General features: G+C 35.1%; 1 protein-coding gene across 2 annotated transcripts in view; it reads right to left on the bottom strand.

Annotated features, from left to right (window-relative positions):
- Positions 1-26,314, bottom strand: part of senp7b (SUMO specific peptidase 7b) — a 40,856-nt gene extending 14,542 nt beyond the window's left edge. Inside the window, exons 1-11 of one of the 2 annotated variants that reach the window (XM_079807638.1) lie at positions 26,145-26,314; positions 24,920-25,024; positions 24,649-24,749; positions 23,142-23,402; positions 22,949-23,037; positions 19,261-19,427; positions 17,118-17,415; positions 14,354-14,451; positions 8,757-8,897; positions 3,129-3,162; positions 7-216 (exon numbers count right to left, since the gene is read on the bottom strand). In XM_079807638.1, coding sequence (XP_079663764.1) covers positions 7-216; positions 3,129-3,162; positions 8,757-8,897; positions 14,354-14,451; positions 17,118-17,415; positions 19,261-19,427; positions 22,949-23,037; positions 23,142-23,402; positions 24,649-24,749; positions 24,920-25,024; positions 26,145-26,186 — 1,546 coding nt within the window. In that variant the 5' untranslated portion in view covers positions 26,187-26,314. The remainder of the gene's footprint in view (positions 1-6; positions 217-3,128; positions 3,163-8,756; positions 8,898-14,353; positions 14,452-17,117; positions 17,416-19,260; positions 19,428-22,948; positions 23,038-23,141; positions 23,403-24,648; positions 24,750-24,919; positions 25,025-26,144) is intronic. The other variant, XM_079807639.1, reaches the window with a different exon arrangement.
- Between the last annotated feature and the right edge of the window lie 1,296 nt (positions 26,315-27,610).

Consider the following 27,610-nt stretch of genomic DNA (forward strand, 5'->3'; position numbering starts at 1 on the left):
CCTCACCTGAAGTGTGTACTGTGTGCAGCACAGACAGCTCTTTCTGAAGAAGCCTGGCTTGAGCATCCGACACCACGAGGAAGAGGAGAGAAGGGGCGGGCTCTTCCGTGCTCGATAACAAACTGCCGTCACGGGCCAGTCCGCCATCCCACACGCCGTACAAGCGTAGCTGAGAGCACGACACGCTAACGGCTACCTCACCCTCCCCATCCACACCTACAAATACAAGAAACAAGCAGGATTATTTGACTTTGGTTACAGATGTTTTAAACGCAGTATTTTAAATATAGTATTATGAAGCTTCACTAAAAAGTAAAAACAAAACTGTTGTGTGAATAATTCAATGATTCGCTCAAAACATGCACACTTGTTGCAACCGAATCAACTGCCGATGTAGCCTGAAGAAAGCCACTGAACCAATCTTTTCGGCAAATGGACTCAAAAAGATAGTATTAGAGGGAAGGACAAAAACTGACTGGACAAAACTGTCAACTCGTCAACATGTGTAGACTATTTTCCTATTGATTTCTGGTTTATTTAGTTAGAAATTGGCCTATTTACGGAAAAAATATTTTAAAAGTTTTCATTAAAACTAAGTAACTAGCTCGTCCTCAAAAGCGACTTTCCTATTCTGTGGACGTCCCTCAAGGTGTGTCCAAAAATCACAAATCGAGTAGAACTTTGCGATGTTAAAAAAAAGTATGACCTATATAGTATGAATGTGTGTAGAATGAATAAAATCTGAACCATCACATTTTCTCAACTCCTCTTCTGCATTTTGGGATTTTGGTAGAAATAGTAGGTCTATACTATTTTATAAATAGTCTGACAAAGACATACAACTCTTTGCTTGAACTGTTTTTGCCTATTATATAGTAGGCATTTTCTAATGCAGAGTTAGACTGTGCATGCTAATTGCTAATGGATAATGCTAACCAACAGCCAAATATTTACCCAATCTAGAAACGGTACATTCTGGTATGTAACGGCCATTTGTCTAAAGTTCCACCACATTTTTCTTGTCAGAAATATATCACATTACTCAAGTTAAATGGGTTTCGAACAGCAACTGACGTTGATTAACTTCTAGGCGTGCACTAGCACATGTACGCCAATGCTAACAGCTAAAAGCTGCAAGCCTATCACGAAGGCTTGATACAATGCTCAATTTGGCACTTGAAGCAGGATGGCCTTGTTCAAATGATTTGTTGTATTGCCTCTCGAGTGGGTAGCTTATGTACAAAGACCCTAGAAAGCTAAGAATAGAAAGACACTTGTCTGAAACCCTCATAAGCATCTTATACACACACAGGTGCTCTATTGAACACATTCAGTAATACGGGGATGACTGAAGTCACACAAACATGTTCACTGCTCTTGCTCTGTCTCACACACATAAATAGAGCCTTAATCTGAGCCGTCTTAACGGTGAAACTAATCGAGAGGAGGGAGCGTGAGAGGGTCACAGACAGTTGAAGAGCGCTGTCACCCGGGACAAAACGGGGTGAAGGGTCGAAGAACTCTGGAGTCTGCAGGACGCTGATCCAATGAGCGAATCGGGTGTAATTACACTTCTCCGCCACACGGGGCAGTCTTTGCTATAAACTATAAAGTATAAATGATCAGAAATGCTCACTGGATGTCCAAATTGTAAATCATTATTACACTAACTCACTCTTCCCTTTGCTAACAAGCACGTGTTGTACAATATAATGTGAAACACCTGTTTAGACGAGTCTAGTTTTCAACGCTCTTCCCAGCTTGAGCACCAGACTGAATAAATTAGTCCTTTAATGGCCTCACACACACACACACGTCACACACGCACACACACTAGAAGTAATTCCTGTATGTTAAAATGTCCTTAACATCCAACAACTTGTTGATGGACTTCTCAAAGCAAAGTAAACCAAATTGACCTATTTTTCTTTTTTAAGCATACTAACACAGTATGTTTCTGGCCTTATAAACTTAGATAAATAGTTAGATATAAATATATAATTAAATAAATTAAACACATTTACATTTACAGTTAGAATTTTAAACTTATTTTTTTACATTTTATTTATGTATTTAATATTAATTTTAAAATACTTTTATATAATTAATTAAAAATATATTTTTAAGTAATTATTAAATATTTTATTACATACATTTATAATTTTATTGTTTTATAAATGTAATGTTTTTTTTACATGTATTATTTAATAATCATTTTAAATTATTTAAAAAAAATTACAATAAGGTGTAAATGTATTATCAAATAATTATTAAATAAATTATTGAATAATTGTATATTTACATTTATAATGATCAAACAATAATTTTAATGTTATACATTTAATACTTAATATTCTTTTTTTAAATTGTATAATTAGATGGAAATATATGAAATACTATTATTTAATATTTAATAATTTAATTTAAACTGAACAATTACATTTTACATGTATTATTTAATATTCATTAAAAATGTATTAAAGTGGTACATAATTAAAAGTAAATATATTATCAAATAATTATAAATTATTTAATATTTACATTTATAATTTTCAAACTATAATTTTAAAGTTTTTACATGCATTACTTAATATTAATTTTAAAAGTATTTTTCAATTGTATAATTATATAAAAAATATAATTTAATTGAAACTAAACTAAAACTTACATTTATTATTTAATATTAATTTTAAAATATCAACAAACGTATATTAAACATATTTTTAAAATATTATTATTATTTGTTTTAATACAATTTGGTGTAAATATATTATTAAATTAATAATACATGAAATGTTTTTATAATTATTAGTATAATAAATACAGTAAAAAATTATTGAATACTTTTATATTTAGTTTTATATTGTATTATATTATTTAATATTTAAATTCTTTAATTATTTCAAATATATATATTTTTTTCATATGTCTCATACATAAACAGAAAAGTAATTCTTATTGTTGAGCCCTGAGACAACAGAACAACTCAGATTGTACAAAATAAAAATTGATTTAATGGTCCAGGTATCTTGTTTCTAGGTTGTTCTTTCTCCTCATTTCTCAATCCCTAAAATTTGTTTTCTGAAAGAAACAAACAAACAAAAAAACAGATTATTACTTGTAAATACCTTTCAGTGGTACAGATATGCCTTCATCTGTGATCTATAAAAGAAAGAGAGGGAAAACACTGCATTAAGAGAAAAGCCAAACATGGACGGGATAACAAAGGGTTGGCAGGCTGTCAAACTCCAGACTACAAACTCTGTGCATTTAACAGATTGAAGATATAAAAGAGTCAATCTGCTGTTATTTCGCCACAGATGGAAAAGCAGAAAAGAACACAGTCACATAAAAAAGTGGTCAATACACCCAAACCAGAGCAGAGGACGTTCCTGCTGGAATTCGTTCTGATAAAGACAACAAATGCTTGACACGTTCTCTCTGTTCCAAAAGTGAGCTTCCTCGCTGTCTACATTGGCAGTTTTTTCGAAGACAGCATCCAAACTGAAATTAACCTCATAAAGTGACTGATTCAAAACAGTCTACATAGACAGGAAATATGCATAATATTCGACAGGAAGCAGGATACATGTAAAGAATACAGAAAATGTGCGTTAAATATAGACGTGTAACAAGGCATTAGTTTTCTTGGTAAGATAAGAATGAATGAAAAGTCCTACACTTCATATGTATCAATAAAAATAAAAAATAAACTTTTACAATTATTTCTGTAAGGCAAAAATGCACAAAACTGGTAATTTGTTAGTGCAAAACAAAATGAAATTATATAATTTATATGAAAAAACATATTACTTGTGCAAATGAATGATGACATAGAATTTGTATTTAATTTTGCTTGTGAACTGAATATCAGATTAAATAAATCACATAGTGTATATTAAAAAGTGTAATTTAAAAATAATGTAACTATTACATTGATAAACAAATTATTTAAAAAAAATTATCACTTTGTCTGCCATATTTTTTTTACCAAGCTCATATTATTATTATTGTTATTATTATTATTATTATTATTATTATTATTATTATTATTATTATTATTATTATTATCCACATTCTTTTATGTTTTTTACTGAGCTTATATTTTTAATATTATTATTATTACTATCCACATTCTTTTATGTTTTTACCAAGCTCATATTTTTATTATTATTATTATTGTTGTTGTTATTATTATCCACATTATTTTATGTTTTTCACTGAGCTCATATTTTTTTATATTATTATTATCCACCATTTTGGATGTTTTTTTTTTAACAGATCATATTTGTTATATTATTATTAGTATTATTATTATTATTAGCCATCTTGGATGTTTTTTGTTTTTACTTATCCTATTTTTTATATACAATCTTGGATTTTTATTTTTTTGCTGAGATAAAAATAATGATAACAAAAAAATATTATTATTTACAATAATGCAAATTATATTTCTATTTTGATATATTTATGCATTTACTATACATATTTAACATGTATACAATTATATTAATAACAATTACCTTGTTTATTTACAACCTTGTTTTACCCTGCTTTGGGTCATAATATGTAACATGGAAAACATGGAAAAATGTGTCTAAAGGTTTAATAGATTCTAGTCTCTTTCTAGGTCGATGTTTGATTCTTAGACACATTTTTTCAGGCTTCACATGGTAAAAAAAAAAAAAAGATAGCTCGCTAGGTTTTGGACCAGAGATACTGAGCTGTTAAACACATCCCCACGTTTCGCACGTGCCCCTCCAGGCTACAAACAGCCCACGCTCGTTAAACACATCCTAAACAAACAGCCCCCTTCATGAGTCCATAACCATCGCTTAATGGCTTATAAAGAGAGAGGAAAAAACCCTGAAAATAACACTGTGTTATGTGCTTTTGAAGCATTACTGGATAAACAGTGATACGCAGTTGCTGTACTCCACTGTAAGGGCCAGTTTAGGTTACAGCCATAGCTGTTGTTCTAATAAAAACAGCTTTCTGCCGCTCTGCAGTGTTTTGAACTTAACAGTTGGAATTTTCTGGCAAAAAAAAACGTTTCGTTGGTCTCTTAATCACATCTGCAGCCCGACGTCGGCTAGCTGTTGTTTTGTGGTTTGTAGCAGGAACGGCCAATTAAAATACTGGAATAACAGATGTCCGTCATTAAGCAAACAACAACAAAAATCGAACTGCGTGATTGGCCAATGTGCTGAATGAAAGTGCTGGAAGCATGTGTTGGAAATGTATTCAGAGAGATCTGGAAGATCGAACTCAGAGTACTAATCCATCAGATAAGAGAAATGAAGGGGTCATGACATGTACTTTTTCATTTTAATGTTCCTTGAGGTTCAATTATCATGTTGACAAAAAAATAAATATGCGGAGAAACGATTATTTTCAGACCCTCTGTCTGAAATGATAAAATTAAGGGGCGGCTCCTTTAAGGCTTATCTGTAAACAGCCACTGTTATGATTAGCTAACGTCATTGCATAGGAAACAGCATCAACGGCCACTGCATGAGTACGTGTTTTGAAAACATTATCCATATAAAACCGTCACTTACAGACAAAGCATTATGAAATCATTTACTCATGGTTTGGGATGGAGCTGTTGTCAGAAGCAATACTGGGTGCGTCATCTTTCAACAAAAGCATCTTCGCAAACTCCCTATTAGACTGAGCCTTGTTTACAAAAAACAAATGCTCCGAACAAACATATAACACTCCGACGCAATCCGGGACACCATTAAAATAAAGCATACACTTACAGAGTGTATGCTTCTGGGGGATAAAAACATTTGAGAGGCTGTGGGTAGAGGCAGGAAAAGTGCAGGTCTCATTTCGTGGTTTCATGTCGAAAGGGTGTGTTGTTGTGGATATTTAGATCTGGTGACTTCGTTCTTACATTCTTTGTTTAGCTCATGGCCAGCATTTAAAAACAGCATGACCAGCTGTAGTGCGAAAATCTACTCACCTTCAGATAAAAGTTTATATATTTCACATATTTACAATAATTCGAGGGGACTTGCATGATCAAAGGTCCCGTTTTTCCTGATTTTTTGAAGCTTTCGTTGTGTTTACAGTGTGCAATATAACGTGTTCATGTTTCGCGTGTAAAAAAACAGTATTTTTCACACAATTTACTTATCTGTATACCGCTGTTTTCACTGTCCTAAAAACGGCTTGAGGATTTCCTTATTCTATGAAGTCCCTCCTTTAGAAATACGTAACGAGTTCTGATTGTGCCAGCGATTCCCGTGTTGTGATTCGACAGCAGCTTAGCGCATGTTGCCCGGAAATGTCACGCCTCTTACCATAACGGGGAGATGCATGCGCTCAAAGTACAGCGTCCCTGAAGGCCAAACAAAGGTGATTTGACTCCGGGATGAAAATAACAGCGTCTGGACGACATGGCGACAAACACACTACAAACGCAACCGAACGCAACACTTCCTCTTCTCAACGTGGGAGAGCAACTAGACCACGCCCCCTTTTTTGCGTATTCTTGTGGGCGGAGGATAGTCATCAAACTGTTCTACTGACGTCATTAAAGCAGGGAGTACAGGGATGTGGTCCAAACCGGCCGTTCGCTGTAGGCTTTGAAAGGGAACTTTGTTAAATAAAATATCTCGCTTGGCATTGAACTTTGAGCTTTATAATTTTACAGGTATTATTTATGCTTTAACAGCAACATTACACACTAACTAAAGTTTGAAAAATGGGATCACGAAGAACAGGACCTTTAAAGTTGTTGTTAAGTGTTAGATTTAATGAATTTTAATTTTTTATAATCTGTCTGCAAATGTTTGTGTCCCCCAGGATATGTCATACAAATAGCCTCTGTGGTCTATAGAGTGGTTTTACAAAATCAGTTAAATACTCTTAAATGAAAGTTTACATTCAATCATTTAGTCATTAATAGTCATTTAGTTAGCTATACTGAATTCAGTTTTAGGTCAACAATACATAGATTTTTCAGACAATTTCTGTCAACTTTCTAAGGCAGAAGGAAGGGACCGGTTTTATGTGCATTTTGAAGTATCGCATCAGAAACGAGTGATGGAAAATTTCAACAAGAAAAACGTATTTTGCAAAAAAGTTTTTACACTCGCTTGAGGTGGTTTTTGTCAAGTGCGAAAATAAGAGTTAATGTGAATAATGGGAGAAGGAAACACATTTGCTGAATAAATTAGCGAACATTAAACCCATGTGACAGTTTCCACTGATGGTGTTTTCTTTACTGTTGGTTACTAGGTTACCAATACCACGACATCTGCTCGAAGAATTTGATGGAAACGCACCTAATTCAGATTGGTTTCTTTTTCTTTTTTGCGAACTTTGAAAATATTTGCTTCGCGTTTGGATGGAAATCCAGCTACTGTCAGGCAGTAGTTTTTCCTCCTGGGGCTTTGGGCCCCCCTCCTCAGGCCCATTTAATGTTTATTGTACACAAAATTTACAATATTTGTTTTTAAGTGTGTGTTTTGATGATCATATTTCATACATCAGGCTTTTATGGCTCATATATGTAATTCATTTCAATTCAATGATAATTAAGAGATGGACAAATAAATGTTCCCCCTGTTGTGTCATATTTGACATTTAAATTGCCATTAAAATTTAAAATAATTTTAACATTAAAATATGATGTATGAAAAATCAAGGAAACCCAAGTTGCTTCAGTCCAGTAAATGTTAATCTTACATAAAAAAAGTATGATATATAAATCAGAGGCCTGAAGTAGATTCAGGTTTTCCAGCAAAGTTTTGCTTGTGTTGATAATTTATAGGCCATAGAGTGTAGGCAACAAATATTCATAAATAGACATGATACTTAGTGTAACATAATTTTTACAAAGAATGTTTACTTTAAGTTATGAGAGAATAAATGTTTTAAAAATGTGGCTAAAATGTTGTAACACGCATTGCAAAACAAGCATTCTTTTTTTACATGAATTTACACCATCAAAGAGGCGATGTATCCCAGGGGATACAAACAAAAGTATGTTTAACAAAAAAAATAAACATGAAATAGTATTATACGTGTTCTAATAAGATGGAAAATAGCAATAAATAAATTCTAATGTTTCTTATGGTTGTGCCCTTTTTAGGGTTAAACTGGTATCGAAGTGAACGTTCTTTCACTCTACCATTTGTCCTATTATCGACTCAAGTGTGTGAAGTATGTCTAAAACCAAACATGCATCTGTATACTGTATTCAGTGTAGAATCAGAATCAGACTTCTGTACAGACGTCAGAAGGATCTCAGGGTCTGAAAGAAGTGGATGGTTTATTTTAATGGCGTCCCGGATCGAGTCTGAGTATTTTTTTTGTAAACAAGGCTCAGTGTAATAGGGAGTTTGCAAAGAAGCTTTTGTTGAAAGATGAATGCAGAATCAGTGATTTTAATGGGTTCTAATTGCTTTTAACACAACGCTCACATCCAGTGTAGACAAATGTCAGCCGTTAAGCAACCAAATGCCAGTGGGTGGGGCCTATGGTGTGATGATGTTTAACTATTTGTCAATGTCTGGCTCTGGAGGCAGTCATATGCAAATATATTTGCCAATTACAGATCCCGCAATATCAAAACAAGCCGTTTTTGGAGCTTGATGAGAAGCTTTAATGAGGAGGACGTTTTAAGCTATGAAAGATCATGTCATGACCCCTTTAGGATCTTCTGGATGATGTAAAATGGTCTGGTGAACCGCTTTTCTAATTTAATAGAATTATAAATGATATTATTAAGACGTTCTCACCACAACGGTCCCGTTAGCCTGAGCCTTGACTGTGTCGTAATGAAGCCTGCTGAAGTCTAGCTCCATGATGGAAGGCACTTCTACTTTGGTCGTTGATCTTTCAGCTCCTGCGTTTGTCTTTGGGCTCTTTTGGTTCCCTGACTGAAGTATGAAGAAACAGAATATAATCAGTGAAAATAAATATATAAATAAATACAAAAAAAAATCTCAAGACCTTTATTTGTTACCTACAACATTGTTTGTGTAAATAGACAAATATTTGGCAGGAAATATGGATCAAGTTTTTACAATTTTCAACTAAAATATAGCATAAAAGTGAAGGAGGTTCACAATATATTTTTTTTGTGAACATGCAATAAATATTACACTGATTCTTGGGACAAAACATGTTGCTGAATCTGACATTAGCTTTTATTAAACAATAGTGATAATTAATAAAATACTTATTTAAAATATTTAATTAATAAAAACAAATATATGAATTCATATTGCATTTTAAAAATGTACATTTAATTAAAATATTTAATAAATAAACATTTTATAAATAAAATAATTAATTCATTTTTTCATTTTTTTTATAATAAAACTTGAATTTATAACATCTATTTTTACATATACAATACCGATCATAATATATTTTAAAATGTAATTTATTCCTGTAATGTAAAACTGAATTTCCAGCATCATTACTCCAGTCTTCAGTGTCACATGATCCTTCAGAAATCATTCTAATATGCTGATTTGCTGGTCAAGAAACGTTTCTTATTATTTGTCAATGTTGTAAACAGTTTTAAAGCTTCTTATTTTTGTGGAAACTGTGATACATTTTCAGGATTCTTTGATGAATAGAAAGTTAAAAAGAACAGCATTTATTAGAAATATACATATTTTGTAACTTTATAACATGTCTTTACTGTCACTTTTGATCAATTTCAAACAATAAAAAAAAAAACCTACTGACATCAAACTTTTCAATGGTAGTGTACCCTATATTGCCAAAAGTTCTGGGACACCTGCCTTTACATGCACATGAACTTTAATGACATCCCATTCTTAATCTGTAGGGTTTAATATGGAGTTGGCCCACCCTTTGCAGCTATAACAGCTTCAACTCTTCTGGTTTAGGAGTGTGTTTATGGGAATATTTAACCGTTCTTCTAGAAGCGCATTTGTGAGGTCAGGCACTGATGTTGGATGAGAAGGCCTGGCTCACAGTATTGCCCATGGAATATTTAGTAGTGAGGAAATTTCACAAATGGACTTATTGCACAGGTGGCAACCTATCACGATACAATTCTTGAATTCACTGAACTCCTGAGAGCGACCCATTCTTTTACAAATGTTTGTAGAAGCGTCTGCATACCTAGGTGCTTTTAAACACCTTTGGCCATGAAATACTTTTTCTCAATACTTTTGGCAATATAGTGTATATTTTATTGATATGGTACCAACCTTATGCAGAATATTACCAGATTTGTCTTGTTGTCGTCTTAATTTGTTTTTCTCATTTTCCTTGGATGTAACAAAAATAAAACAAAATCCGCTTTTCTAGAAATGACAAAAGATAAAAAGACAGCAGCCCTTTTCTTTTTTTACAGAAACATGTTTCTTATTTCGTTTGCATGTCAAACTGAAGGTGAGCACACCAACTGATATTGACAAACACCTGAGTCGTATTGCTCTAATCAACCTCAAACTTTCCGACCTTGTGATCGAGAGCCAAAAGCTTCACTCAAAAGATGTTTCGAGTTCAGAATTGAGCCCAAATCCAAAATGCTGGATTCCAAATTTCGAAGCCTCTCATTCCAGGGTGCCACAATGGATTTGTTCATCCTGTCACGAAAAACAATGCTAACTGAAGATGTGTCCAGCTTGGACGAACAATACCACTCATTCCGACAATGGAAATTTGTTGAAAGAGTTTGGTGAATCATTATAAACGAAGGCAAATTCAAAACTCCACAACCATACTGAACAAATCTAGACTTCAAAAGACAGATGTACATGAAGATAAGTCTGGTTCTTCGGCACAGTTTCAAAGCTTCTTTAAACGAGGAGTTAAACACAAACACTTTATCGAAAGGGAGAAAATTTTTTTATGTAAAAAATAAACCTGCATTGTTAATCCTTTGGATATTTTATTTAAAAAAATTGCAAAACTCTAACCTTTCATTGAAGTAAAAGAATTGAAAGTGGAGGGGAAATCACATTATGAAATAAATGTTTTTCTCCAAAACATGTTGCCCCCTTTTATTTAATACTTTTTGCACCCTCCTTTTTCCAAGATAAAGGCTCAGAGTCTTCTACTATAATGCCTGATGAGTTCGGAGAACACCTGACAAGAGATCAGAGACCATTCCTTCATACAACATCTCTCCAGATCCTCCAGAAAGCTCTTTTTTGTTTGTTTCATCTGTCCATAGAACGTTTGAAAAGTAATTGACACTACTGGAACTTCAAACGAGACGGGTTCTATGGACATATATAACTGTTTTACTGTATTTTTGTTCAAATAAAAAGCAGCCTTGGTGAGAGACTTCTACCGATCTCAAACTTTTCAATGGTGGTGTATGCAAGTATTTGTCCAGCTTTGGGACACTTAATAAAACAGTATAAAAGACACACTTGTAAGGTGGAAAATAATCAAAGATATTTGAAATAGAACAAAATCATCTGCTTTGCTGCTTTGCTTTGCATCGTCGTGATCAAGATATTGAAATTGACTCAACCTCCTCCCCCTTAACGCCATCAGAGGGGCCAGTTGGAGATAGAAGAACAAAAGAATGGATGGCCAAATGGCCACACCTTTGATACAATGGGGGAAGTTTTGTCTGATTGGTTATTTTCAAATGCCTTACGGTTTGGTCTGATTGGTCAGTTTTAAAAGAGTCAGATTTGAATTTGGTGACATCAGGGAAAATGATAAAAGAGGATTTCAACTGTAGCTCGCTCTCTTTTGGATTCTCTGGCTTTCTCTGGAGAGAGCTGTTCTTTAGCTCTTTCTCTCTCTCTCTCTCTCTCTCTCTCTCTCTCTCTCTCTCTCTCTCTCTCTCTCTCAGGTAACATTCTAGGCAGAGGCCTACTGAGCATAATTAAGGGTTTATGTTTAGAACTATTTGAAACTATTTTAAGTGTAACCATAACTAGAATTTGTGTTTCCTTTTAGAAGAGATTTATGTCTATGATGTAATTGACATTTTACATTTACTTGATTGTTAATAAATTGTTAAATTTTCATCCTTTCTGAATTAATCTGTAATTATTAACTATCTCCAATGTGGAACGGTATAATTGCAACAAAGGGTTAAAACGGAACGATCAAATGTATGATTAACTATCAAATCTAGATGACCAAACAACCGGTTGGGATTCTCTTCTAAATGCGACAACTATGATAAATGGAGTCAGATAAAGAAGTCCATTCTTCCAGCTGAAACAGTGAACGCGTGAGGCCTTCACCGCGGTTCGCTACCAATCCTTGGAGCGAATTCATGCGGTCTTACACACTGAAGTGAGGATTTTATTAAAAAAAATTCAGATATGTGTACAACCCTTTAATACGGTGTAAAAAAATACTTGCAATTTTAATCTGTTAAGGCTTTACATCGTGTCACGAGGTACTCTTTTGGAGGAAGTGGACTTCTGTACGGTCGATTGCCAGAAATTAGTTATTTTAGGAGGCTATAAAGATTTAAACATTTATATTTTTCTTACAAAAACGCATCGCTTCACTTCAGAAGGCCTTTATTAACCCCCTGGAGCCATGTGGAATACTTTTAGAATGGATGGCTGTTCAAAATCTTCAAAAATTGTGTTTGTCTGAAAAAAGAAAGTACACCTAGAGGAATCATTTTCATTTTTGGATGAACTATCCCTTTAAAAGGAACACTCCACTATTTTTGAAACTAGGCTCATTTTCCAACTCTCCTAGAGTTAAACAGTTGAGTTTTAACATTTTCAAAAACGAAAACGTTTCGGTCTGGCGGTAGCACTTTTAGCATAGCTTAGCATAGATCAATGAATCTGATTAGACCATTAGCATCTCGCTCAAAAAAATGACCAAAGAGTTTTGATATTTTGACTCTTTGGTCATTTTTTTGAATGAGATGCTAACAGTCTAATCAGATTCAATGATCTATGCTAAGTAGGGCTGGGTATTGACACAAATTTCACAATTCAATTTGATTTCGATTCACAAGCTTTCGTTTCGATTTGATTTTCGATTAATTTCGATTACAATTTTGGATATGTATCAGGTATAATACATGGAAAATTTTCTCAAGGAAAAAAAATTTCTGAACTAATGTTGTAAACTATGGGAGTCAGTTGATACTACATTAGCCTACTATTATTGAAGGTAAAAATTAACTGATTTGTATACAAACACTTAAATGACACTAAATTATGTTTTTTTTATAATAATAAAGTTATAATATTAACTTAACAATTACATAATCATAATTCTACTCCAATTAGTTTTTTTAAATATAAACATTTAAATGGTGGCTGTCATAAAAACTTGCCAGGAAATAAATTTCCTATGTAATGTGGTGCATATAATTAGCAAAATGCTCCTCTCTAGAGTTAATTTTTCTAGCTGACTAACGAGTTTATGGACACTGGATATGGTTTTTCTCAGGTAAATGTGACGTTACATGACATTGTTTACAAGCCGTTTTACTTGCATCTTTCTACATCAGTGTCTGCAAAACACTGATTGAGCTATTCTATGTGACATGATACGGATTTCGGTAAGTTGTCCTGTACCTTTTAACACACTTTCAGAAGCTCTTTCATGTTTATTTCGCGCTGTTACTGGTATTAAGGCGGAAGAGAAGATCCGTTCATGTACGCTCCGCGCTGTTCTCTTGAGCTAAGCTGCGGCAGAGCGATCTCGCGCCACAGCGCGAACACGGTATTTATGTTTTTGAATTCCGTTAAAAAATAGACGTAATTTGAAATCTGAGACTTTGTTTCATATCAATAGTAATAAAGCACAAAGAGTATTGCAGTTTATTGGATGGGAGGCACGCTACAATGTTTATTTCATTCATTAACTGAAAACAGGATGACTAATCGAATCGAAATTGTTTTGTAAAAGTGAGAATCGATTAAAATCGAGAAATCAATATTTTTTACCCAGCCCTAATGCTAAGCTATGCTAAAAGTGCTACCGCCAGACCTGGAGATCGGTTGAATGGATTCGAAAACGGTAAAACTCAAAAGCAGTGTACAGGAAACGCACCCCAGCGTTACTGACAGACTGGGAAAAGAGGTGATGCAACATCAAATATGTGAAAAAATTTTTTTTGAACATTCAAGCATGAAAACCTATTCTACAGCCCAAAAACAAAATCAACACTTTGAAAAAGGTCATAATATGGCATCTTTAATTGTTGATCTTCAATAATAAATGTCACCATAAATGACTTCCTGACTGGGTTTGATTTATAAGTAAATTTGTAACATAAATAGGCACTTTTGAAATTAGCTTTGGATAAAAACGAGGGTAAAATGAATAATTGCAATGTTTATCACACAAAGTCATTAACTTTAGTAGGGACATCTAAAATCTACACCCATTCTTTATCCGTTACCTGAGCGTCCCTGATCCCCTCAGAGATCCGCTGCTCTTGCAAACTTTCAGGGACGTCATTCATCTCATTGGCTCCTTCATCATCGCTGGACAGCACGACTGTAGGGGAAAGAGATCGACCAATCAGAAGCAAGGACCAGAACTATGCGTTAGTCAGATGTTCTCGCTTCCACTGAAGCACACATGAATCATAAGGTTTTGCACATTATATGCAGATAATATAATTTGCGATGAACTTGTATATTAAATTAGGAACGAATGAAGAATAGAAGTGGTGGTCTCAGACTTCTGGACCACACCGCACATGTCTAAACGTTGCGGAGGACAAAAAAAAACAAACTTCAGGCCTCCTAGATAAACTTCTGATGCTACATTTTCCAATGAGGTAAATGCGAGTCTTGACAGATGTTTCCTTCAGTAAACAGTTTGTATGTGTATTTGAAAAGTTCACATGATTAACATCATCGAGGGTCAAATGATCGTTTCAACACTGTGTTCTTACTATTCAATATTATGTTTCTAATAAAGTTACAGGCCCATTTTTACTTGCATTTGGCACTTGATAGGTGTTAATTTTGGACCATGTATTTATCCTTTTCTCTCCTTCTCTGTAGCAGAAGCTTCTCTTTGGCTGGGTCCCATAATGGGCTTTGGGAGAGAAACGGGGACATGGGTAATCCTCTCTCTTTTATTTCATCCTTCACCTCCTTCCCTTCCTCTTCCTGTCTACCAATTCATCAGAAAACAATAACAAATTCAATGTTGCCCATCTGTTTTTGCTACATTAAAAATGTCTCAAATTGAACAGATTTTCAAACTAAGTGGACATTTGTTAGCCATTCGAATCAATCCATTCAAATCCTCTTTGTCAGATCATCATAGAAGAAAAAATTAATGTGAACTGAAGCTTTTAAGGATGGAAAAAGGATGAAAAAACACCATAAAACTAGTCTTATGAAACCACACGATAGCTTTGTGTGAGGAAAACGACTGAACATTAGTTTGAGCCAGATCTTTTCAATGAATCAGTTCACAAAACCAGTCTGAGTGAACTCACTGACTTAATGATCCAGACTGGAACAGAAGATTATCAGTGAAGAGTGAAGCTGTTTCTCAAACAAAGCTATCGAATGACTTCAGCAGACTTGGAAAAACATGCAGGTGCATAATTACTGACAGAAATTCCGTTTTTGGATGAACTATTCCTTTAACGGCAACCATAATAGGGGATAAAGTGTTTAGGACGAACAAGTCATAGCTGATCATGAGGAGGAGGATGGTATATCTGCGTTCCTCTCTAGTAGACAGAGGTGTAATGGGCTTTACTCAGACCTTGAGGTCAGGATTGTAGTAATCTAGATTGTGAGAGTGAATGCTGCTATTCTGCACACCACACAGTTAAAGACATTAATCTTTATAAGGTCATCCTTCATCCAATGACGGCTCAGAACAGACGCCACCTCCAAGAACAATGGGACTGACCGTCTCGGAAAAGACTTCTATTTTTACAAGTCGGTTTAATTAAGTTTCACTCTCTTTTTTTGCGTTCACACTTATTCTGCATTTCTTAATCCTGATTTCACTTTGTGCATTGGTGGACGTTTACTATTTTATTTAGGGATGCACAATATATCAGTTCCATGTTGGTTATCAGAAATAGGCTTTTTTTTCACCTGTCAGATTCACTGTCTTTTTACATTCACACTCAATTTGAATTTTCTAATCCAAATACTTTGTCAGCTTCTTTTTTACTTTTACTTTTCAGGTTAATTCAGTTTCACTTTCTTTTTATGTTCAAACTCAATTTGAATTTCTCAATCCAAATCCTACTTTGTCCATTGATGAAAATTTACTAATTTATTTAGGGATGCACTATATATCTGTACAATATCAGTTATCAAAAATGGGCTTCTTTTTGTTACCTGTAGGGTTAATTCAGTTTTACTTTCTTTTTATGTGTCACACTCAATTTGAATTTCCTAATCCAAATACTTTGTCCATTGGTGAAAGTTTACTAATTTATTTAAGAATGCTACTATATATATCTGTAAAATATTGGTTATCAGAAAATGCTTCTTTTTTTATCTGTCTGTTTAATTCAGTTTCACTTTCTTTTAACGTTCACGCTCAATTAGAATTTCTCAATTCAAATTCTTCTTCGTCCAGAAGTCAAAGTTTACTCATTTATTTAGGAATGCACTATATATCTTTACAATATCAGTTATCAAAAATGGGCTTCTTTTTGTTACATGTAGGGTTAATTCAGTTTTACTTTCTTTTTATGTGTCACACTCAATTCGAATTTCTCAATCCAAATTCTAATTCATCCACTGGTGAAAGTTTACTAATTTACTTAGGTATGCACTTTATATCTGTACAATATCAGTTACCAGAAAAGTGGTTCCCTGTGGTTACGAGTTTTGCACAGGCAAGCAACATTCACCTTTTTGTTAAAAAATGTACATATCTATTTGGTTGGAGATATCTTGACCTCCAGACCATTTCCAGGAACAAGGTCTGGTGCCTCTGCCAATCAGTGTGTTTAAGAAATACATCACATTTTACTTCCATTAAAGTCAAAGGCAGCACCGTTCACTTTTTTCAAGTGTTTATGGGGTAAGTTGGCATACAAGGCATGCAAAAGCTATTAAACGAACTACCCAGCACCCTGGAGGGTAAGAAAGTTTAAATAAGGCAAGTTTGCCCTCAATGTTTGAGAAGTGGTGGAAAGAATAAAACAAAAAGAAAAAAAAAAAAAAACATACTTGGCTCTGTGGAGCTGGGCTTGGTTCTCTTGTAGGTCTTGCAGAAGTAGGGCTTCCTCCTCAATCTGTTGCTGTAAACAGACCCAAAAGGGTCTTTGCTCTTGGCCTCTGTTGGGGGAATCAGCAGGTCTTTTCTAACAGGCACAGAGGTGGCAGCTCTTTCTGCAGAGGACCTGAGATGCCTAGCTGGAGCTTCCTGAACGTAGCGGCCTAAATGGAGGTTGGATTCATGATTGGACGGTTTGGAAACGGTTTCTTCATTCGACACAGCTCCATTCTTGTTTTTGCTTGCTGCATTCTGGAGTCAGAATACAAGGGACAACAACAAAGAATAAAGTGGTTAAAGATGGCGTAAAGGCTTTTGAAATCTCAAATATTTTAATATTAATTAAGTAAAAATGACTGAAAGCTTCAGAAAGGCTGCAAAGCAACTTTAGCATAACAAAATTATTTTTTATGACCCAACACTTGGTAGGAATCATAATTTCGCTACATGACTACCAAGGTCAGTATGACCAAAGTAATCGGTATGAATCCTACTATGGTGAAAGTTCAGCTCAATAATATCAATTAGGTAGCATGGCTGAACGTCAGGCCGACTGTTTCTCATCATAAGACCTCAATGTATCGTCATGAGTCATGGGTATTATTTTGTTTTGCCTGTATATGTTTTGACTCTCAAAATGACAGTAGCTGTTGACTTGCATTATACGAATCACCAAAGACCACAGTTTCAGCTAAAAATCTTATTTACTGTTCAACTGAAGAAAAAAAAGTCACCTACAACTTAGATGGCAAATTAGGGGGAACTTATGGGTGAATTTATGACCCAAGACTTAGTAGGATTACTGCCATAGTAGGATTTGTAATACTGCAATCAGTGTACCAATGACAACATGAGTTAATGAATATTTATGAGCCCTACTATGGCAAAGGCTCAGATCATGAATATTAAGTAACAGGACTGAAGGGTTTTGAGGCAACATCACATCAATTTAACATATTTTATATTTGTGAGCCAACACAAGTCCTTCTATGGTGAAGGTATGCTTCATGAATATTAATTAGGTAACGACTAGATGGTCAGTGTGACCTCAGTTACATTTTTTATGCCAATACATTATTCTGGACACTCTAGGATGATTATAGTGTACCATGGACCTTATGATCTAAGGAATATTTACGAGCCCTCCAATGGTAAAGGATCAGATCATGGATATTATCTATTCTAGATACTCCTGGAAATGTACAAGGCAACCTCAGGATAACCTAATTAATATTTATGAGCCAAGACTTTGGTATAGTACATATTTCATGTAGCAACATACCTTTGAACCAACTAATATTTACAAGTCTTATTAATGTTAAAGGTTTGGTTCATGAATGTTAATTAGGTAACATGACAGGGTGGTCCAGGAAGGTGGTTATGCAAAGTAAGTGTGACCTCATTTAAACTGATGGCATTGTACAAGTACAGTATTTTCCGGACTATAAGTCGCACTTTTTTTCCTAGTTTGGCTGGTCCTGTGACTTACAGTCCGGAGCGACTTATAGTCTGGAAAATACGGTAGGTATGACATTATCAGAAAGCCTTAAAGGGGCTATATGCAACTTTTTCCCCAAAATAAACGTAACAATAGCCTTTTTATTTTACCATTTATGACTCAAACATCTCCTGATGAGCATACTGACACCTTGTCTGCTCACAGTGGGTGCACCTATAAGCCTGTATCCTATTTTTCCTATTTTCTGGCGGGTAGGTTTTTCCCGCGCTGTCTGCGGATGTGACGTCACCACCGCTGCGAGAGCGAGCAGAAAATAAGAGCAGTTCTATTTTTTGGCCACAGGTGTCAGTCGCGAGTTTAAATTTCAGAAAAACGCATATAGCCCCTTTAATTAATATTCATGAGCTAAGACTTTGCTGGCTCATAAATATACATTTGTTCAAACTGATGTGGCCTCTTAAGCTTCCTGGGTACAATGGGGAATTCATGATTATTGATTAAGTAACATGACTGGATGCTCCAGGAAGCAACACCAGTCTCAAATTAATATTCATTAGCTAAGACTTCTCCATAGAAAGATACTTTATGGAGGTTTACACTTGACTGGCTTTCACTGAATGACCAGAACACCATCTCACCTCAGAGATGTCACAAACAGAACCTGTGGACTTTAATTTGCGGTCAGTCTGCGAGGCGTGATCCAGGTCATCTGGAGTAGACGACCGTGGAGAGCTGCCTTGTGTCCTTTCCGATTCTTCTTCCTCCTGGAAAAGCCCACATGCCTCCAGTTGCCCCGGATCCAGGCCTAACAAGATGGAACGACGGAGAACTTGGTTAAATAAAAAAGTAGAAAATTCTGGGACTTTACAAGCAGCACATAACCTTCTCCTAACGACTGTTTTTTCTCTTTACGCACTCCCCAGAACATATAAAACGGCCTTATTGACCAAATATCATTCCTCCACCTTGGTGGAGGTCACATCAGCCATGAAACGGGGCTAAATTGTCAAAATCTCCAGAGACGTGGAACTAGACATAATATAAGCACGAGGGCCAGCAAGAAAGAAAGCAGCAGGACCATTTTAACAGATCCATAAAGTTAAGCATTTGTTTATTTATCAGCGATCCGAAGCCAGGAAAACTCTGATGCCGTCCAATATTATGTAGAGCAGGGAGTGAAGGAGGGTCAAAGGAAAGGAGACAGCTGCGAGATGTTAAACCTAGTGCCTGAAGCACAATGGAGGGAAAGAAGAGAGAGACAAAGCTGATCATTAAGGTACTTAGAGATGCAGAGACTTAGTAAAGCCCAAAAACGAGGCATTTTCCCTCATTAGCTTCCTGATAATCTACATCAGATATCTCAGCCAAAGTTTACAGTTTACTTTAACTGCTTATTTAGTTTAATGATCCAACTCATTAGGGAGAAACCAAAGTCTCTTTCTGAATTACGCAGTCGCTGTATCGTGTTTATGTTTTTGGCAAAAATCAATATAAAGGTCAATTATAGTTTTCATTTATGGTTCTTTTATTATATATTTGTATCTTTTCTGAAGAATATGGCATGTTCTTCAAAAAAGAAAACGTTGTGTCACAGTTCTAAAGCGGCTGTCAAGTCAATAAAATCTATAATAAATTATAAAAACAATACCTATTTTATTATATAAATATATATATAATTGTGCATTTTAATTGGACAGTATAACCATTAAACTACATATCAGGGTCGTGCGGCCCATATAAGCACTGAATACTCTGCATTCCCAAGTTTTTCATGGAATCGCTGATTAACATTAACATTAAATTACTATAAATTCCCTTGTTTGAGTAGTACCATAAAGCTTACAGGATAAAATGCTGGTAATACGTGTGTAACTCTGTCATTCATTTATTTGCCAAACGACTCGGCTAATTTGAGTAATTTTCTTCAAATCTGCCACTCAATGAGAGTTCTGGGTAAGCAGATCCACCGCAGCTTTGGCTCCTACGCTCTGTTGTTATGTATCGTCATCATTGTCCCATGTTCTCATTGGTTTGCTGGCATATGGTGGATTTAATGCGCAGGGTAAGCGGTCCACGAATCGCTCGCCCAAGAGAAAAAACGTGCTGTTACTGCCAGATCTCGATCGACGAAAATCACACTGAATTTGATACAAAACTAACGACTAAAATCAAGTGAAAATTTCATAACAAACTATTTTCATAATATGTCATTTTCTCCAAAGGGAAATTTACTTTTGAACGAAAACTTATAACCTGTTAAAGACAGACCTACAGTAACTATCCGGGGCTGTTAATCGTAGTCTATGTGTTTGTTAAAGTCATAAATTACCATTATTGTAACTTATTTTTTAAAGAATACTTATGTTTTATTATACTTACATTTATTCTAATTACATTTTACTCATATTTTATTTATAACAGGGTACTAATATTTATTATACATATTTTTTACTCTTAATGGAACACTCGCCTTTTTTTGAAAATAGGCTCATTTTCCAACTCCCCTAGAGTAAAACAGTTGAATCTTCTACCATTTTCGAATCCATTCAGCCGATCTCCGGGTCTGGCGGTAGCACTTTTAGCAAAGCTTAGCATAGATCATTGACTCTGATTAGAGCGTCAGCATCTCGCTCAAAAATGACCAAAGAGTTTAGATATTTAAAACTTGACTCTTCTGTAGTAACATCGTGTACTAAGGAAAATGAAGAGTTGGGATTTTTTAGGCCGATATGACTAGGAACTATACTCTCATTCCTGCGTATATATATTAGTGCTAGGCAAATTAACGTGTTAATGCGGGCAATTAATTTTTTCAGTGTAACGCATTAAAAATATTTAACGGTTATGTATTTATATGACCGATTTCAAAACACTGCATCATGAAGCTTCGAAGCGTTATGAATCAGAGAGTCGAATTATGATTCGGATCACGCGTCAAACCGCCAAACTGCTGAAATCACGTGACTTTGGCGATCCAAACCGCTGAATCGACTCACTGATTCATAACGCTTCGAAGCTTCATGATGCAGTGTTTTGAAATCGGTCATCACTATACAAGTCGTTATTTAGGGGGTTTTTTGCGCACAAAAACTATTCTCGACGCTTCATAAAGTTATTGTAGAACCACTGTAGTGAGATTGACTTTGTAACAACGTCTTTAGTATCTTTTAGTGCATTGTGCCAATGGAGGCCTTTCTGAGCCATCGGATTTCAATTAAAATATCTTCATTTGTGTTCCGAAGATGAACGGAGGTCTTACGGGTGTCGAACGACATGAGGGTAAGTAATTAATGACAGAATTTTCCTTTTTGGGTGAACTAACCCTTTAAATGAACTTGTGAGAAAAGCGCATCAGATCTGCGTCATGTTCGGCAGCGGCACTGATGATGTCTGTCATTAATGTTCATCATAGAACGGGAACAGAAAAAATGTTAGCTTTAATGAGGATTAATCTATATTTAATTTATTATTTATGCAGTTAAGAAAGGTGTTGATAACTTCATTCAATTTCTGTGTAGACTATGTCTAACAGGGAAGGCCATGGGTAAATATAACATTTATTATAATGGGTTTATGTAAAGATTGTTTAAACTTCAATTAAATTAAAAGTTGTTATTTTTTTAAAGCCTACTAAATGTTGAAATTGGTAGCTTTCAGTTATACTGTAATGTAACGTCATTAATGTTTCATAGACACATTAGTATCAGTGATACTGGCCTTCATTCATAAAAAGACGCAATTACAACAACTATTTAAAATATGCTGTCTATAAATTATTTCTTCATTAATTTGGAGAGTAACTGAAATGATTACAATATCAAAATATTAAAAACTCCAATGTCAACTGCGATTAATAATATATATATATATATATATATATATATATATATATATATATATATATATATATATATATATATATATATATATATTATTAATCGCAGTTGACATTGGAGTTTTTAATAAACAGTTGATATATACACATACTTCCCGGCTCAAAAAAAAAAGACGCTGTTTGGATTTAAATAGGCAAATCCTTAAGAGTCAATGATTGGATCATTATGATAGAGTAGTTCATCTAACCCTAATTGATGGAGTATGTTGCTTTTCATTTCTTAAACAACCATGTAGGAAGATGCATCATGGCCATATTCCAGGATGACAACGTCAAGATTCATCAGGCTCAGACTGTGAAAGAATGGTTGGGAGGGAGCATGAAGGATACAGTATATATGCGTGTATATGTATACACAGAGACACACACACACACACACACACATGAAATTACAATACTACATTAATGATGCTAAAATAACACGGATGTACCTTTACGAATCTTGAACAAGCTTTCAGATGTCACTGTATGGTTCTCATCATGGCAGAGAAGAGTATCCGACGCTCTTTTGGGTCTCCATCTGAAACACATACACATACATGTTATAAAACCCACTTGATCATACCAAACTCTCCTGCTCTGGACCACATGCACAAACGCCCATACCATGGTTCAGATTCTCACCTGTTATTTCCTGTGAAGTCTCTCCCTGCGGTGGGAGTTTGACACTGGGGTCTGAAACCAGGCGTCTCGGACACCTTATTAGGTGTCCCGTTCACTCGAACAGGGCTGATTTTTATTGGCTGTTTGTTCATTTTAAAACTGATCATTCCTCGTGTGGCTCCTTTGGGAATGAAATCCGAGCAGGTGTGCGTGACGCGGCCTGGCATACGCACGTCGGGTGAAAGATCCGGTCTCTCACCGCTGAGGGATGGCCTGATGGGTCTGAAACAGAAAAATGGGCACAAATAAAAATAAAATGTGCTGTTATGCAATTGATAATGATATTTTGCTCTCTAAATGTGGCTCAGATCCTTGTTACAACGTACACCGATCAGGCATAACATTATGAGTACCTTCCTAATATTGTGTTGCTGCCAAAACAGCTCTGACCTGTCGAGGCATGGACTAGACTCCTGAAGGTGTGCTGTGGTATCTGGCACCAAGATGTTAGTCCTTTAAGTTGTGAGGTGGGGCCTCCATGGATCAGACTTGTTTGTTCAGCACATCCCAAAGATGATCGATTGGATTGAGATTTGTGGAATTTGTAGGCTAAGTCAACACGCAAAGCATCACACTGCCTCCGCCGGCTTGCCTTCTTCCCATAGTGCATCCTGGTGCCATGTGTTCCCCAGGTAAGCGGCGCACACACACCCGGTCATCCAAATGATGTAAAAGAAAATGCGATTCATCAGATCAGACCACCTTCTTCCATTGCTCCGTGGTCCAGTTCTGATCCTCACGTGCCCAATGTTGGTGCTTTGGAGGTGGACAGGGGTCAGCATGGGCAACCTGACTGGTCTGCGGCTATGCAGCCCCATACGCAACAAACTGCAATGCACTGTGTATTCTGCATTAACTCCATTAACTTCCTGAGCAATTTGAGCTACAGTAGCTCGTCTGTTTGATCGGACCACACGGGCCAGCCTTCGCTCCCCACATGCATTAATGAGCCTTGGCCGCCCATGACCCTGTCTCCGGTTCACCACTGTTACTTCTTCCTTGGACCACTTTTGATAGATTCTGACCACTGCAGACCGGGAACACCCCACAAGAGCGGCACTTTTGGAGATGCTCTGACCCAGTCGTCTAACCATCACAATTTGGCCCTTGTCAAACTCGCTCAAATCCTTACGCTTGCCCATTTTCCCTGCTTCTAACACATCAACTTTGAGGACAAAATGTTCACTTGCTGCCTAATATATCCCACCCACTAACAGATGCTGTGATGAAGAGATGATCAGTGTTATTCACATCCCCTGTCAGTGGTCATAATGTTATGCCGATCGGTGTACTATAAGTCTGACTACTCAAAAGTTGCACACTTAGGTTTTATGCTTAGGGTTAGGGATTGTTTCAAATCTTTCGACCCGTAGTGTAACGGTAAAGCTGTTCTCAGCAAACACCAGTTTCAAAGTAAATAAACAGCTCCATCTAGTGCTGATATAATAGATGTTATTTTAAGTCTTACCTCACGGATTCACTCCTCTGACCGTCTTTTGACAGCGTATTTCCATTCGAACTGGTTTTATGAGGTGTTTTTCCATTAAGAGTGGCTGAACCCCATTGCATCTGAAATGTTTGAAGAACAAAAGGAGTGGATTTACATAAAACTACAGTAGTTGGCTTGACTTTTAAGAGCTAATCTATTCTCTCAGATGAGACTGTAAATGGAGAACACATTTTCATTGGCTAATTATATGTATTTTTGTCTATATTAGTGTATATTATGGTATCATTACCTTGAGTGAGTTGCTGTCCTGCAGTCGAGACAGCGGAGACTGCATGCCAAGACTGCATGAATCTGACGGCTGCTTCTTTTTGGGGATTCTGAATGGGACTGCCATCTACAACAAATACAGTATTTGTTAGGATATTCAAGTCATAATGTATTTGTTACTCAGTTTACTTTTACGCAATAATAAATCAAGCTTAGATAACACGTATAATTTGTATAAACAGAGTTTCTGCAGGTTTTAAAATGTAAAACCAAGTAAAGAACATTGAGTAAGGAATAAATTGAAGAATTTAAAGAAAAACTAAACACAATTCTCAAAATGTAAATTTCTAGGAAGCACACAAGACAAAAATACAACTTCCAACGAATCTCTTATTACTTTTTAATTCATTTTAAAATAGAATATTCCACTAGAATATGGAAATAGCCATAACTTTTACTGTCTGCAAAAACAAAACATGCTTTTCTTCCTCAGTATTTGTCTTGATTTCCAGTGCAAATGTCTAAAGATTCTTAAATCAAGTCAAATTTACTTAAAAAAAGCAAAACGACATAAGAAGTCGAAATTGATAAAAAAATTTGTGAGTTTATGATTAAAACATGAACACATTTCTGCTTATGAAAACTATTTTCTTAAATAAATATAAATATACAGAATCAGATATTCTGGTACAATTTACATATACTTTGCACTGCTGTTTGATCTTTTAAAAGGTACTGAGTGTTCTAACTAACTAATAATAATAATAATAATAATAATAATAATAATAATAATTCTCATAATAATAATTACATTTATTGTGATAATGGCAGCCTGAATATTTTTTTATTGAATTTATTTTATTGAATTTATTAAGCTCATCGTTTATTTATATAAACCAATTTTATATGCAAAATTTAAACCTTTCCAAGTAGCTCAGGTTGGTAATCTCTGTTTGATCTTTCTGTCTTAAACGTCCTTAAATACCATTGACATGAGGTATATATGGTTTGTATTCCCACCTGCCAATCAAAAATGCTAGTCTCACTGATCACTACTCAAGCAGGCAGATTCGCATATAAAACACCATGCATATAATCTTATATAATAGAAATACTTATTATAATCATGAACGTGATTGATATCAAACAGTTTAAGCTTTTAGCATTGGCTATTGCACTCCAGGGCCATTAATATTACACATCTGAGCTGATATTGGTCTTATAAGCTTCATAAATGCCATACTTACAGCACACACCTGTCTGATACACGGACTATAAATATCAGGCATGGGGTATAAACGGATAAAGGCACTGATAAATCATTCTGGTCAGCAGAATATCAATAAGTGCACTAAGAAGTGAGCATCCCTCTCTGTTTATGTCCGACGTTCTTCCCGATTCTTCTTCTTCTGCAGTCGACGGTTGTGGCGGGTAAACAATCAGAGTCGTGACAGCGACATCTGGTGCTCGGTTGAAAATATAGACCGTCCAAAATGAATGCGTTGTGAGAAATAATTGTTTGTCAGAGTTTGTTTCTGATGCAATAACATTCAAACAAATCTGAATATTACACCAAACTACCAAGAATATCAACCTTTTATGAGACATACAATGCTCCTTTTATCGTTGGCATATATAGGGCATATCAGAAAAAATATCACAACATATTATATATAGTAGGCTACATACAGTGTTGGATGTAGCAGTGCCCTCCTGTAGTAAGTGCAACAGAGGATCGGACTGTTCAGCCAGAGCAGGCGCTGCAACTCAATAACAGACTGAAATATGGCGCAGAGTTCTATTGTCTCCCGAGACAGACGGATGCCAACAACTTTTCAAATTTACAACAAAATATCTGAGTTACTTTTTTTTTTAAAGTTACTTTTTTACATTTACTTGACTGACAGCTCTCCTGTAGCCTACCCATGTTGGGAAAAATCGAGAGTATAGTGCAGAAGAGGCGTTGTGTAAACATGATGGTTATTGTAGTTCTAGACTAAATGTTAGCATTTATTCATCTCACTTGTACAATAAAGATTCAGTACTCCTCAAAATGAATAAAGTCGGTCAAATGCAAATGGTAACCTCCAGTAATTCAATATTAAATAAAACAAATATTTTTATGCATTTAATCTTTATTGACCAATCTCTTGCTGCTGACTTTGATGATTCAGTTAAACCATGAGCAAAAATGACTTTATTTCTCCTGCATGGCAGCACAGCACAGCAGACCTGCGCCCTCTACTGTTCATGCGTGAATTTTCATTTTTACCTCAGCCTGAAAAAACTGAAACTAAAATTAAGACCATAACAAACATTGTGTTACTTTGAATAACATTAATTCAAATAAAATAAAATATTAAAACGCTTTTATTTGACCTAGTTCCTTAAACTATGAAATAGAAATTAATAAAAGCTTTATATACAGTGTATAAAAATGACAAAACACAAAAATTACAACAACAAAAAATGACTGAAAATAGAAAATCTAAAAATGGAAACTTCAAAATAGGCAATTAATAAAATCTCTTATCTCAATTATATTAAAATAACATAATTAAGATCCGTATAAAAAGCAGCATCTGATATGTCCATATTCGAAATTAAACAAACAATGCATATAGGCCTAAAACAAAAACACCAATGGCTATATAAAAAACTTATACAGTATAATTTATATGTTTGTATTGATATACTTGTTATTGTTTATTTT

This window comes from Gobio gobio (assembly GCF_949357685.1).
Source record: "Gobio gobio genome assembly, chromosome: 24".
Classification (NCBI taxonomy): Eukaryota; Metazoa; Chordata; class Actinopteri; order Cypriniformes; family Gobionidae; genus Gobio; species Gobio gobio.